The 16,390-nt window shown below is 43.6% G+C and overlaps 1 protein-coding gene across 3 annotated transcripts in view; it reads right to left on the reverse strand.

Moving 5' to 3' along the window:
- Positions 1-16,390, reverse strand: part of LOC118372416 (sorting nexin-29-like) — a 173,050-nt gene that overhangs the window by 134,224 nt on the left and 22,436 nt on the right. For all 3 annotated transcript variants that reach the window (XM_035758281.2, XM_035758282.2, XM_052472476.1), the window contains 2 exons: positions 12,412-12,475; positions 12,134-12,262 (listed from right to left, as the gene is read on the reverse strand). In XM_035758281.2, coding sequence (XP_035614174.2) covers positions 12,134-12,262; positions 12,412-12,475 — 193 coding nt within the window. The remainder of the gene's footprint in view (positions 1-12,133; positions 12,263-12,411; positions 12,476-16,390) is intronic.

The raw sequence follows: 16,390 nt of genomic DNA on the forward strand, positions 1-16,390 counted from the left end.
ACACACACACACACACACACACACACACACACACACACACACACACACACACACACACACACACCTCTAAAACTGCCAGTAATGTACATCGTACCAGCTCCTTCCTGGCCTCCAAAGAAAATCGAGCCTTACGCCGGTAATAAAAACCTATTCTCAGCTTGAGCTTCCTTATCAAGTTCTCTACATGCACAGTGAAGCTCAGCTTATCATCAACCCACACACCCAAATATTTGTACAGTTTGACTTGCTCTATAGTATGTCCAGCCAACGTAGCAATGACATAATTAATAACATGCCTGGCATTTGAAAATACCATGCATTTTGTTTTACCCTAATTTAGAATCATCTTTAAAAATCATACAGATTCTGTTGTATGATGTTAAATGCTCTTTGGTCATCTTCAAAAGCAAAATATAAACTACTACCACTTGAATAAAGAACAGTATCTACATAAAAATGAATATCCGCTGTTTCAATAATATCCCCAATGTTGTTGATATACAAAATGAACAACAGTGGGCCCCAAAAAAAACTTGAGGAACACCTGAGCACACCACCCTGAGCACACCACCCTGAGCACACCACCCTGAGCACACCACCCTGAGCACACCACCCTGAGCACACCACCCTGAGCACACCGCATTCCATTTAAGATGTTGTTTTCATGGAAGTAGGCCTTTTGCTGCCTACTAACTAAGGACTCCAGTACCTTTGACAATACAGACAATTTTGATATGGGTCGATAGTTGTCAAGTAGCGAAGGATCTCCACCTTTCAGGAGAGGCAGTACAAAAGCAGATTTTCATAACTTGGGGATTTCCTTAACATCAAGCGTGAGGTTAAAAATACATGTTAAGGGGGAGCAATGATGTCTGCAGCTAGGTGTAGGAAGCAGGGGTATAGTTCATCAGGGCCAGGGGATTTTTTTCCATCAATTTATTTCAGGGTTTTGCATACTTCTGAAACAGAGAAGGATGAAAAGGGGAACCTGGTGAAGGACTACACAGGGGTGTCAGGTAAATTCATAGGGAGGTCAATTATACCTATGACCTTTTCAAATAAACTGCCTGCATCTAAAAAATGATTCAAGGCTTTCAGGATGAACGTTCTCTCAGTTACAATCTGTATGTCGACCAACAATTGTTTGGGAAGCTGTGTATCTTTTTTGCACTCCAAACCTTTCACTACTTGCCAAAGTTTTGATGGATTATTTAGATTATCTGAAGTAGATTTCAGGTAGTGATGACTTCCAGATGACTTCGTCAACCATTTTGAAAAGAAGGTCGATGACATCCGATCCTCGTTTGCTAAGTCAAACGACACCGCTGGTTCTGCTCACACTGCCCTACCCTATGCTCTGACCTCTTTCTCCCCTCTCTCTCCAGATGAAATCTCGCGTCTTGTGACGGCCGGCCGCCCAACAACCTGCCCGCTTGACCCTATCCCCTCCTCTCTTCTCCAGACCATTTCCGGAGACCTTCTCCCTTACCTCACCTCGCTCATCAACTCATCCCTGACCGCTGGCTATGTCCCTCCCGTCTTCAAGAGAGCGAGAGTTGCACCCCCTTCTGAAAAAACCTACACTCGATCCCTCCGATGTCAACAACTACAGACCAGTATCCCTTCTCTCTTTTCTCTCCAAAACTCTTGAGCGTGCCGTCCTTGGCCAGCTCTACCGCTATCTCTCTCAGAATGACCTTCTTGATCCAAATCAGTCAGGTTTCAAGACTAGTCATTCAACTGAGACTGCTCTTCTCTGTATCACGGAGGCGCTCCGCACTGCTAAAGCTAACTCTCTCTCCTCTGCTCTCATCCTTCTAGACCTATCGGCTGCCTTCGATACTGTGAACCATCAGATCCTCCTCTCCACCCTCTCCGAGTTGGGCATCTCCCGGCGCGGCCCACGCTTGATTGCGCGTCCTACCTGACAGGTCGCTCCTACCAGGTGGCGTGGCGAGAATCTGTCTCCTCACCACGCGCTCTCACCACTGGTGTCCCCAGGGCTCTGTTCTAGGCCCTCTCTTATTCTCGCTATACACCAAGTCACTTGGCTCTGTCATAACCTCACATGGTCTCTCCTATCATTGCTATGCAGACGACACACAATTAATCTTCTCCTTTCCCCTTCTGATGACCAGGTGGCGAATCGCATCTCTGCATGTCTGGCAGACATATCAGTGTGGATGACGGATCACCACCTCAAGCTGAACCTCAGCAAGACGGAGCTCCCTCTTCCTCCCGGGAAGGACTGCCCGTTCCATGATCTCGCCATCACGGTTGACAACTCCATTGTGTCCTCCTCCCAGAGCGCTAAGAACCTTGGCGTGATCCTGGACAACACCCTGACGTTCTCAACTAACATCAAGGCGGTGTCCCGTTCCTGTAGGTTCATGCTCTACAACATCCGCATAGTACGACCCTGCCTCACACAGGAAGCGGCGCAGGTCCTAATCCAGGCACTTGTCATCTCCCGTCTTGATTACTGCAACTCGCTGTTGGCTGGGCTCCCTGCCTGTGCCATTAAACCCCTACAACTCATCCAGAACGCCGCAGCCCGTCTGGTGTTCAACCTTCCCAAGTTCTCTCACGTCACCCCGCTCCTCCGCTCTCTCCACTGGCTTCCAGTTGAAGCTCGCATCCGCTACAAGACCATGGTGCTCGCCACGGAGCTGTGAGGGGAACGGCACCTCAGTACCTCCAGGCTCTGATCAGGCCCTACACCCAAACAAGGGCACTGCGTTCATCCACCTCTGGCCTGCTCGCCTCCCTACCACTGAGGAAGTACAGTTCCCGCTCAGCCCAGTCAAAACTGTTCGCTGCTCTGGCCCCCCAATGGTGGAACAAACTCCCTCACGACGCCAGGACAGCGGAGTCAATCACCACCTTCCGGAGACACCTGAAACCCCACCTCTTCAAGGAATACCTAGGATAGGGTAAGTAAGGGTAAGTAATCCCCCCCCCAACAAGATTTAGATGCAAGTGGCTGTTCCACTGGTTGTCATAGGTGTTTGCACCAATTTGTAAGTCGCTCTGGATAAGAGCGTCTGCTAAATGACTTAAATGTAAATGTAGTGGTCTGCTTTCAATTTACAGATCATAGCCACACCCATCAGTTAGATAGCAAATGTTCAGTTTTTCCTGAAAGATTATTTGTGCAGGAGAAATCGCTCCGTTTTCTGCGTCATGTTTGGCTACCAAAAAAAAACAAATTCAGTCATCATAACGCCAAACTTTTTTCCAAATTAACTCCATAATATCGACTGAAACATGGTAAACATTGTTTAGAATCAATCCTCAAGGTGTTTTTCACATATCTCTTCATGATATATCGTTCGTGGAAGCCTCCTCTCTCCTCTCAATCACTGGATGACTGCGTGCAGCTTGTAGATTACGCAGCAATTTCAACAAAGGACACCGGGCGGACACCTGGTAAATGTAGTCTCTTATGGCCAATCTTCCAATGATATGCCTACAAATACGTCACAATGCTGCAGACACCTTAGAGAACCGATAGAAAGGGCAGGCTCATTCCTGGCGCATTCACAGCCATATAAGGAGACATTGGCAAACAGAGCCTCAAAAATCCTGCTCATTTCCTGTTTGAAGTTTCATCTTGGTTTCGCCTGTAGCATCAGTTCTGGGGCACTCACAGATAATATCTTTGCAGTTTTGGAAACGTCAGAGTTTTTCTTTCCAAATCTGTCAATTATATGCATAGTCAAGCATCTTTTTGTGACAAAATATTGCGCTTAAAACAGGAAAGTTTTTTTATCCAATAATGAAATAGCGCCCCCATAGCTTCAAGAGGTTAAAAGCTATCCAATAATCTCCTGAACCAGACCCTCTTCTTGCTTTAGCCTACATAGCATTTTGTTTCCTTATGATTTTAGTAAGTTCCTTAGTAAATCAAGGGTTCTCTCTGCCCTTAATTCTGATTTCTTTTTTTAAAGTGCTTTTACACCTGCATTGTTTGCTGTTTGGGGTTTTAGGCTGGGTTTCTGTACAGCACTTTGAGATATCAGCTGATGTACGAAGGGCTATATAAATAAATTTGATTTGATTTGATTTGATTTAAAGGGGCCTATTACATACATCCTGGAATGCGTTGTGGAAGTAAGAAAAGGCTAGTTCAACATCAGATGTTAATTCCATCCAATGCTAGATACATCATGCAAATAAAACTTGAATATCAAACCGTTTCTAGGTTTCTTTTCGTAATGACACTTGGAGATTTCTTAGGAATTTTACCATCTCACACACAGGCAATAGCACAGTGATCACTTATGTCAATTGCAAAAATACCAGAAGCATTAAAACGATGAGTAATGGTTAAGATCAAAGAGGACATTTTATATTCAACCTAGTTACACTGTTGACAATCTGAGTGAGATTGCATATTGCATAGAATTTTTAATTGATCAGTGCGAGATGTTAGCCAGTCCTGATTCAGATCACCCATCAGGACAAACTGAGAATTGACATTCTGTGAAAACAATTTGAAAATACAATCCAGAGAGCCAACAGTGCAGATGGAGGTCTATAACAATATTTAAAAATGAGCCAAGGTTTAGGTTCAAAGACAGATTTTCAAGTTGCTTAGGTTTAGTAACAGAAGTCAGAACGCGCACCGAGAACTTGTCTTATACATATACAGCAACACCCTTAGATTTACGATTTGTACGAAAAACATTCTAACCAATTATGCCAATATTTTAGTCAGTAATATATTTTTTTGAGACATTTTTCAGAAAGCATAAATACGTCAGGGTCGGCAGCTGTTGTCCATATATTCACAAAATCAAGCTTCGGCAGAAGACTTCTTACACTCATATGCAAAAACGTCAGGCAACTCTGACTACTTAATTGGGCAGGGGTAAGAATGTCAGGACCTGGGTTAGATCGCACATTTCCAGACAATAGAAGCAGCAAGATGATGGCAAGTCTAGATCGAGGGCTACAACATTTGGATTTACAGACAACACTTGAACAACAATCCATATTCACCAGTCTTTAGAGACACATATTTCAGGAGATGTATGAAGTCCAGATACATGATTAAGTACCAAGAGAACAGTCCTGAAATGTAAGCGCAAGAGTCTGATTTCTCACATATTGTTTGAGAGAAATGTGCATAGTTCTCACGTGCACTTCCGGAGCAAGAGTGGGGTTTCTCACAAAACTTGAGGGAGAAACAGTCATATATTTCCTTATTCACAGAGCAACGGGCTCGAAAAGTATGGCCAACATTGTAAAAGCCAAGGGTAGACAACAGCAACATGAACAACAGCAACATGGCCAACATTGTAAAAGCCAAGGGTAGACAACAGCAACATGAACAACAGCAACATGGCCAACATTGTAAAAGCCAAGGGTAGACAACAGCAACATGAACAACAGCAACATGGCCAACATTGTAAAAGCCAAGGGTAGACAACAGCAACATGAACAACAGCAACATGGCCAACATTGTAAAAGCCAAGGGTAGACAACAGCAACATGAACAACAGCAACATGGCCAACATTGTAAAAGCCAAGGGTAGACAACAGCAACATGAACAACAGCAACATGGCCAACATTGTAAAAGCCAAGGGTAGACAACAGCAACATGAACAACAGCAACATGGCCAACATTGTAAAAGCCAAGGGTAGACAACAGCAACATGAACAACAGCAACATGGCCAACATTGTGAAAGCCAAGGGTAGACAACAGCAACATGAACAACAGCAACATGGCCAACATTGTAAAAGCCAAGGGTAGACAACAGCAACATGAACAACAGCAACATGGCCAACACTGTAAAAGCCAAGGGTAGACAACAGCAACATGAACAACAGCAACATGGCCAACATTGTAAAAGCCAAGGGTAGACAACAGCAACATGAACAACAGCAACATGGCCAACACTGTAAAAGCCAAGGGTAGACAACAGCAACATGAACAACAGCAACATGGCCAACACTGTAAAAGCCAAGGGTAGACAACAGCAACATGAACAACAGCAACATGGCCAACATTGTAAAAGCCAAGGGTAGACAACAGCAACATGAACAACAGCAACATGGCCAACATTGTGAAAGCCAAGGGTAGACAACAGCAACATGAACAACAGCAACATGGCCAACATTGTAAAAGCCAAGGGTAGACAACAGCAACATGAACAACAGCAACATGGCCAACACTGTAAAAGCCAAGGGTAGACAACAGCAACATGAACAACAGCAACATGGCCAACATTGTAAAAGCCAATGGTAGACAACAGCAACATGAACAACAGCAACATGGCCAACATTGTAAAAGCCAAGGGTAGACAACAGCAACATGAACAACAGCAACATGGCCAACATTGTGAAAGCCAAGGGTAGACAACAGCAACATGAACAACAGCAACATGGCCAACATTGTAAAAGCCAAGGGTAGACAACAGCAACATGAACAACAGCAACATGGCCAACATTGTAAAAGCCAAGGGTAGACAACAGCAACATGAACAACAGCAACATGGCCAACATTGTAAAAGCCAAGGGTAGACAACAGCAACATGAACAACAGCAACATGGCCAACATTGTAAAAGCCAAGGGTAGACAACAGCAACATGAACAACAGCAACATGGCCAACATTGTAAAAGCCAAGGGTAGACAACAGCAACATGAACAACAGCAACATGGCCAACATTGTAAAAGCCAAGGGTATACAACAGCAACATGAACAACAGCAACATGTTTGTTTTTATTTATTGCCCTAAGAGTCACTAATCAAATAGTCCAACCACAGATCAATAAAAAGTCAGCGATGTATGCGTCTGATGTAGGCGAGCAAAGCTCCGGGGATAGAGAGGGTGGCAAGGGTAGCTGTACCAGAATGGGAGAGACAGAGCAGGGCAGGCAGGGAGCAGGTAGGCAGGCAGAGAGACCAGTTCTCTGGCCAACTGTGCACATGGATCGCACTGTATCGACGTGAAAATGTATCGACCTTGACACATGGATTGTGTGTGTGTGCCATTCAGAGGGTGAATGGGCAAAACTGAAGTGTCTTTGAACGGAGTATGGAAGTAGGTGCCAGGCACACCGGTTCGTGTCAAGAACTGCAATGCTGCTGGGTTTTTCATGCCAAATAGTTTCCTGTGTATCAAGAATGGTCCACCACCCAAACAACAACCAGCCAACTTGACACAACTATGGAAAGCATTGAAGTCAACATGGGTCAGCATCGCTGTGGAAAGCTGTCAACACCTTGTAGAGTCCATGCCCCGATAAATTGAGGCTGTTCTGAGGGCAAAAGGGGGTGGAACTCAATGTTAGAAAGGTGTTCCTAATGTTTTGTACCGTGAGAGTATGTGTAGCCATCTATTGTGCTATAGAGTAATATGAAGGTGTCACTGAAGGAAAGACAATGTAGAGAACGACCTAGGAGGATAATGTAGGGGCTGTGTTCTTACACAAGCCACACCCAAATCTACAGCATCTGTCCAGATTCAATTCCCTGATCAGAAACAGACTGACAACTGGAACTGGAGAATATGTCCCAGACAGTCCATTTTATATGGGCTCATCATTCTGCATTACAAGTATCCCTGAAAGTTTCAAAGGCATCCTACAGCACTGACTTTGCTGTGTATTGTACAACCGGCATGTGTCGTTGAGGGAGTTTGGGGGTATTCCACATGGGGGTATTCCACCCAAAAATCTCGGTCAAAATGGACGGTCTATAAGCCCATTAGTGAAATTGGATCAGCTGAGAGAGGAAAAGTCCATATATCAGAAAGAGTAAGAGGCAGGAGGAGTTTCCACAACTTCCTGTTTGACCTCTACTGAAGGCTTCTGGGATTGCAGTCCCAGAGGGTTTGATTTGGATTTGACAGTAAAAAACAGGAGTATAAACCTGCCCCAGTTTGAGAAAACATTACAGTAAAACACTCAGAGGATAAAATACAGGACGTCTACATCTAATACTCCCGAGTGCCATTTAGAGGCTCGACAAACAATACTTCAAACATTTACTGTGGTTTTCCTTTCATAAACCTTCCTCTGTGCCCACAGCACAGTAGGCAGACGGAGTAGAGTAGAAGACTGTTAAAAGTGGGAGCTTCAACTGTACAGTAGCCCCTTGAGACAGCAAGATAATTGACTTCACAAAGCAGCAAAACAACTAAAATCCTCTCAACAACTACATTAAAACCACCCAAACCTTAGGATGGGTCTTTACAGTACATCAATATCCCATTCTCAACCACCTTCAGGAAACGCTCAGTGCCAAGTAAGAAGAAAGAATAATCTCTCAGTGTGTGTTTCCTCCAAACCGAGCAGAGGACCAGTGTCTCTTTGACCAGGCCCACTCTCTCCTGGCCGCCTGCCCAGCCGCCTTCCTGGGTGAGATCTCATTTCTGCTCTGCTAACATCACTGGAAGAACAGCCCGAGCTCCATGCTGGTAGGGAAAAGGCTTTCTCTGCGTCCGTGTGTGCTTGAAAACATGTGCCTCAGTCAGTCAGCGTTACATACATGTGTGTCAGAAGCATTGCTTCAGTCAGTCAGCGTTACATACATGTGTGTCAGAAGCATTGCTTCAGTCAGTCAGCGTTATATACATGTGTGTCAGAAGCATTGCTTCAGTCAGTCAGCGTTATATACATGTGTGTCAGAAGCATTGCTTCAGTCAGTTAGCGTTATATACATGTGTGTCAGAAGCATTGCTTCAGTCAGTCAGCGTTACATACATGCTTGTCAGAAGCATTGCTTCAGTCAGTCAGCGTTACATACATGCTTGTCAGAAGCATTGCTTCAGTCAGTCAGCGTTACATACATGTGTGTCAGAAGCATTGCTTCAGTCAGTCAGCGTTACATACATGTGTGTCAGAAGCATTGCTTCAGTCAGTCAGCGTTATATACATGTGTGTCAGAAGCATTGCTTCAGTCAGTCAGCGTTACATACATGCGTGTCAGAAGCATTGCTTCAGTCAGTCAGCGTTATATACATGTGTGTCAGAAGCATTGCTTCAGTCAGTCAGCGTTATATACATGCGTGTCAGAAGCATTGCTTCAGTCAGTCAGCGTTATATACATGCGTGTCAGAAGCATTGCTTCAGTCAGTCAGCGTTATATACATGTGTGTCAGAAGCATTGCTTCAGTCAGTCAGCGTTATATACATGTGTGTCAGAAGCATTGCTTCAGTCAGTCAGCGTTACATACATGTGTGTCAGAAGCATTGCTTCAGTCAGTCAGCGTTATATACATGTGTGTCAGAAGCATTGCTTCAGTCAGTCAGCGTTATATACATGCGTGTCAGAAGCATTGCTTCAGTCAGTCAGCGTTATATACATGTGTGTCAGAAGCATTGCTTCAGTCAGTCAGCGTTATATACATGTGTGTCAGAAGCATTGCTTCAGTCAGTCAGAGTTATATACATGTGTGTCAGAAGCATTGCTTCAGTCAGTCAGCGTTACATACATGCTTGTCAGAAGCATTGCTTCAGTCAGTCAGCGTTATATACATGTGTGTCAGAAGCATTGCCTCAGTCAGTCAGCGTTATATACATGTGTGTCAGAAGCATTGCTTCAGTCAGTCAGAGTTATATACATGTGTGTCAGAAGCATTGCTTCAGTCAGTCAGCGTTATATACATGTGTGTCAGAAGCATTGCTTCAGTCAGTCAGCGTTACATACATGTGTGTCAGAAGCATTGCTTCAGTCAGTCAGCGTTACTTACAGTGGGGCAAAAAAGTATTTAGTCAGCAACCAATTGTGGAAGTTCTCCCACTTAAAAAGATGAGAGGCCTGTAATTCTCATCATAGGTACACTTCAACTATGACAGACAAAATGAGAAAAATAAATCCAGAAAATCACATTGTAGTATTTTTAATGAATTTATTTGCAAATTATGGTGGAAAATAAGTATTTGGTCACCTACAAACAAGCAAGAATTCTGGCTCTCACAGACCTGTAACTTCTTCTTTAAGAGGCTCCTCTGTCCTCCACTCGTTACCTGTATTAATGGCACCTGTTTGAACTTGTTATCAGTATAAAAGACACCTGTCCACAACCTCAAACAGTCACACTCCAAACTCCACTATGGCCAAGACCAAAGAGCTGTCAAAGGACACCAGAAACAAAATTGTAGACCTGCACCAGGCTGGGAAGACTGAATCTGCAATAGGTAAGCAGCTTGGTTTGAAGAAATCAACTGTGGGAGCAATTATTAGGAAATGGAAGACATACAAGACCACTGATAATCTCCCTCGATCTGGGGCTCCACGCAAGATCTCACCCCGTGGGGTCAAAATGATCACAAGAACGGTGAGCAAAAATCCCAGAACCACACGGGGGGACCTAGTGAATGACCTGCAGAGAGCTGTGACCAAAGTAACAAACGCCTACCATCAGTAACACACTACGCCGCCAGGGACTCAAATCCTGTCCCCCTGCTTAAGCCTATACATGTCTAGGCCCGTCTGAAGTTTGTTAGAGAGCATTTGGATGATCCGGAAGAAGCATGGGGGTGGAAATATCATGTTTTGGGGCTGTTTTTATGCAAAGGGACCAGGAAGACTGATCCGTGTAAAGGAAAGAATGAATGGGGCCATGTATCGTGAGATTTTGAGTGAAAACCTCCTTCCATCAGCAAGGGCATTGAAGATGAAACGTGGCTGGGTCTTTCAGCATGACAATGATCCCAAACACACCGCCCGGGCAACGAAGGAGTGGCTTCGTAAGAAGCATTTCAAGGTCCTGGAGTGGCCTAGCCAGTCTCCAGATCTCAACCCCATAGAAAATCTTTGGAGGGAGTTGAAAGTCCGTGTTGCCCAGCAACAGCCCCAAAACATCACTGCTCTAGAGGAGATCTGCATGGAGGAATGGGCCAAAATATCAGCAACAGTGTGTGAAAACCTTGTGAAGACTTACAGAAAACATTTGACCTCTGTCATTACCAACAAAGGGTATATATCAAAGTATTGAGAAACTTTTGTTATTGACCAAATACTTATTTTCCACCATAATTTGCAAATAAATTCATTAAAAATCCTACAATGTGATTTTCTGGATTTTTTTTTTCATTTTGTTTGTCATAGTTGAAGTGTACCTATGATGTAAATTACAGGCCGCATCTTTTTAAGTGGGAGAACTTGCACAATTGGTGGATGACTAAATACTTTTTTGCCCCACTGAACATTCGTGTCAGAAGCATTTCTTCAGTCAGTGTGCGGCTCACATCTTAACCAGCCCAGTACTCACTCCTCTCGCTGTGATGAATCAATGTGGGTAAATCTATGAGAGGATCTTAGTCCAGCTCACATCCACAGGGATTTGTTAGACACACACAGGAAGGGCTTACTTACCAATTCCAGTATTTTTAGAGACTATTGATCAGATCAGGACAGATTTGGGTGGAGGATAGCACTTGAGTGTGAGTGGCTGGCTGGAGTTTCCTGTTTGGCTTAAAAGTGTAGCGAGGTGGAAGAACTGGGCTGGCTAAGATAGAACACTAAAAAAGTGTGACTAAGTGCCTCAAATGTTAAAAGTGCACTTCGGAGCATACTCAACTCATACACTTAAGACGCCACCCAAAAAACACACTTGCTCATATTGAACTTCTAAAGACAGTTTCCATTGAGATCCATGTTTTTCCTTTTCTAACCACCAATGGTCCACTGTTCTGCCTATGGAGCCCTGACCTGTTCACTGGACATGCTACCTTGTCCCGGACCTGCTGTTTTCGACCCTCTCCCTCTCTCAACCTCTGAATGCTCAGCTATGAAAAGCCAACTGACGTTAACTCCTGAGGTGCTGACCTGTTGCACCCTCTACAACCACTGTGATTATTATATGACCCTGCTGGTCATCTATGAACAATCTGGACTTAATGGCCATGAACTCTTTAAAATCACAGCCAGAAGAGGACTGGCCACCCCTCAGAGCCTGGTTCCTCTCTAGGTTTCTTCCTATGTTCCTGCCTTTCTCGGGAGTTTTTCCTAGCCACTGTGCTTAAACATCTGCATTGCTTGCTATTTGGGGTTTTAGGCTGGGTTTCTGTAGAAGCACTTTGTGACATCTGCTGATTTATTGTAGCACAGGGATAGGAAACCAACTGAGCCATGGCAACCTGCTGTTGGGAACGAACACCACCAGTGGCACCCACCTGCCCAGAGCCTGCACCTTGGCTGTGTGTCTCTCCTCCAGCTCATCCAGGCGTCTCCTCAGGGCGTCTGTCTCCTGCCTCAGCCCAGCAGAGTGCTCCATCTCCCCATCCAGCAAGCTACGCAGGGACCTCGAGTCCCGGAAGACAACACAATACTGTTAACCATACAGTCACAAAAAACAGTCCCAGAATACATATATACACATAGCTCCAAATTCCACTAGATTTTTCACAACATGTCAAAGATCAACTCACACCATCAACATTAGGAGACTCACATGTTGTGTTCATCCAGCTCATCCTTCCTGTTCATCATGGCTACTATGGCCTGGTGGAGCTCCACTGTGGATGAGAGACCGTTAAACACAGACAAACACACAGATTCAAAAAAATACATCTGGAAAAGTGGTTGTCACATTTCTTTTACTCAGCTCATATTGAAGTCTCATCACTACCACTACTGTGCCACTGAGCTGAGTGATACATGAAATACTAAACTGGTTTCATACTGCATGTGCTGCTGCCTGTAGCCAACTCTTCTGTCGTTGTCATGACGACACAAGTTAGGTCCAGAACATAGAGCAATGCTACTCAACTGGTGGCCCACGGGCCAGATAAGGCTCTTTTATTCAATTTAGAATGGCGCTTTGATCAATTCTGAACATAAATTTTAGAACATTTACAAAAACTCTGCAAAACCCTGATGTTTAGTACGAAAAAGGAGCCCTCTTTCAATATTCTTCAATTGGAGAATCTGTTTTCCTGTAGTCCCACCGATTAATTGTTGTCAATCGTCACCAAACATACAAGTTACAGCCAAATCAGAGCTGCTAACAGGGGTACAGGGTCTGCCTGCCCGACTATCAGCTTTTTCACCGCAGATGAGATCACTACACTGCCTGATACACCAGTGTGCTTTGTGCTTAACTCAGAGGTGAGTTAAGTTATGGCTATCATAAACTTTATCCGATCAACATCTAGCCTGCAACATCGCTTGTTCGTAGTCTGCCGAGTATCCTGATCAACTTTTACATAATGATGTTGGGTGATTAAGCAATGGTTATAGTGCTGTCAAGAGCAGCTGTCAGTAGAAAGCCAACACATACTGTATCTAGAGAAACTGCTTAATGAGGAGTATCAGATGTTTGTTATTTAGTGACATCTTCAATCCATTGAATGGACTCAACCTAGCTCATTTCCCATACATACCAAATTGGTTGACTACAGGGGCAGCAAAACTGGACTTCAATGCTATGATACTCACCCACTTAACTTCTTCGAGATAGGGGGCGCTATTTTAATTTTTGGATAAAAAACGTTCCCGTTTTAAACAAGATATTTTGTCACGAAAAGATGCTCGACTATGCATGTAATTGACAGCTTTGGAAAGAAAAAAAAATCTGACGTTTCCAAAACTGCAAAGATACTATCTGTGAGTGCCCCAGCAGAACTAATGCTACAGGCGAAACCAAGATGAAATTTCATACAAGAAATGGTCCAGATTTTGAATGCCCTGTGTTCCAATGTCTCCTTATATGACTGTGAATGCGCCAGGAATGAGCCTGCACTTTGTCGTTTCCCCAAGGTGTCTGCAGCATTGTGACGTATTTGTAGGCATATCATTGGAAGATTGACCATAAGAGACTACATTTACCAGGTGTCCGCCCGGTGTCCTCCGTCGAAATTATTGCGTAATCTCCAGGTCCATGCGCGTTCCATTTTCTTCAGAGGAGAAACCAAACTGCCACGAATGATTTATCATCAATAGATATGTGAAAAACACCTTGAGGATTGATTCTAAACAACGTTTGCCATGTTTCTGTCGATATTATGGAGTTAATTTGGAAAAAAGTTTGCGTTTCTTAACCAAACGATGAACAAAACGGAGCGATTTGTCCTACACAAATAATCTTTTTGGAAAAACTGAACATTTGCTATCTAACTGAGAGTCTCCTCATTGAAAAGATCTGAAGTTCTTCAAAGGTAAATGATTTTATTTGAATGCTTTTCTTGGTTTTGTGAAAATGTTGCATGCTGAAGGCTAGGCTTAATGCTATGCTAGGCTATCAATACTCTTACACAAATGCTTGTTTAGCTATGGTTCAAAAGCATATTTTGAAAATCTGAGATGACAGTGTTGTTAACAAAAGGCTAAGCTTGAGAGCTAATATATTTATTTAATTTCATTTGCGATTTTCATGAATAGTTAACGTTGCGTTATGCTAATGAGCTTGAGGCTAGAAATAGGATCCCGGATACGGGATTGCTCGTCGCAACAGGTTAACATACTGCTTAACTGGTTGGGCCCAAGCTTGCTGTACAACATTAAAACCCATTCAGTGTGTGTACAACAGGCTCTCAAAGTGCTGGATAGAGTAGACATCACTGTTACATCCACAGACAGCATGAGCTACTGAGTGGGGAAAATCTGCTTCAATACACCGACGCATGTCTTGTATTCAAGATCCTAATGGCCCCCTCCCTCCACTTAGTACTTCAGTCAAACAGAAAAACCCACGGCAGCAGATCCACAAGTCTCAGTCTATCGGCGTGCTACGTGTTGCTTGTCATATGTTGCTCAGTCTATCGGCGTGCTACGTGTTGCTTGTCATATGTTGCTCAGTCTATCGGCGTGCTACGTGTTGCTTGTCCTATGTTGCTCAGTCTGTCGGTGTGCTACGTGTTGCTTGTCCTATGTTGCTCTGTCTGTCGGCGTGCCACGTGTTGCTTGTCCTATGTTGCTCAGTCTGTCGGAATGCTACGTGTTGCTTGTCCTATGTTGCTCTGCATGTGCTCACTGCTCCTTGTTTATCAATATTTTTATTGTTTTTAATAACCGGCCCAGAGACTGCGGTTGAAAATTAGCCGGCTGCCTAAAACAGTCACTTTTACTGAAAGGTTGATTAAAATGTGCACTGTCCTTGTAAAAATACAAATAAACTAAGGGAGGGATAAAACATTTATTGACATGACTGAAATTGAAGTATGTTATTTCCCCCTCTGATTTGAGCCCAAACAAAACGCTCGCTTTCCCTACACTGCACAATTTTATTCAGTCATCATCAGCACAGATCAATCCCGTAATGTTGGAGTTTCTAGATAAACTGAAAGCTAACTTTGCAACGAGATTTGATGAGTTTACGTCCCTACAGTGGTGGTGCAGTTTATTATAGGGACCCATTCTCTACTGATGCAGGTGGAGAGAGCCCTCCACAAAAACTAGTCAACTGAGATAAAAGGTTTCTGTGTGTAAAAAAAAGTGTTAAATGATAAAGAAATGGAAAATAGAACAGAATGTGATGCTGGTCAGCTGAGATATGCCATGTATAAAAGGTTTCCCATGTGTAAATAAAAACAAAAGATAAAACGGACAGGAAAGTAGAAATTAATGTGATGCAGGTCAACGGTGTACAAATGTGTTCCATTATTTAAAGAAATGCACGCATTGAATTAGGCCCATCTTAAAGCACTTAAAATGAACTTTTAGCATCATTTGATTTGAATAAAAGTGCTTTATAAACATCATAATTGTGTCTTTGCCTTTCTTTTTTTTAATACCGGTTTTAGTAATCCCATGAAGAAAATGTCTTGCCCCCCTGTAAAATACCTTTTTCAAATCTGGCCCCCATAAGAATATAGTTGAATAGTCTTGACATGAGCATGGGACCAGCCATGCTACTAAAATAGCACCGCGGCCCAGATACATACACACCATACAGTCACAGCACAGCTCTTTACTCACATGACGGATATAGGCTAATACATAGACCTACTTCTCTCAGTGCAGTGCGATGGAAAAAGTGGCAAGTGCCAAGGCCTTATGAATACCAAAGTATTTACTCAATTATAAGCAAATAAATTATACAGATCAGCTGTTGGCTATCAACAGCCACGAAGCTTAGAAGTGGAGCTTGTTTTGGCCCCGGACGCATTTCAAAAGGTAGGTCTACAACGCAAAGCCTCGGCTAAGTGGCTGGTTGAGGTGAAGAAGAGGAGGATGATGAAGATGGGCGCTAGAGGAGGAGAGGACAGAACCATTATATCTGAAGCTCCCAACTCCACATCACTGCTCCAGAAATGTAACATTTACAATAACCATGTGTTCACCACAGGAAAACAGCACCGGCGATCCAATAACGAGCTGTATAGTGTGTGTGTGGCAGACGCTAACATAATGGTGGACCTTGGCTTATGTTCTTTATACTGCACACAATGTTCTCTATCTATACACACACACACACACAGTACTCCTCTTTT

The sequence above is a fragment of the Oncorhynchus keta genome, chromosome 2 (assembly GCF_023373465.1).
Source record: "Oncorhynchus keta strain PuntledgeMale-10-30-2019 chromosome 2, Oket_V2, whole genome shotgun sequence".
Lineage (NCBI taxonomy): Eukaryota > Metazoa > Chordata > Actinopteri > Salmoniformes > Salmonidae > Oncorhynchus > Oncorhynchus keta.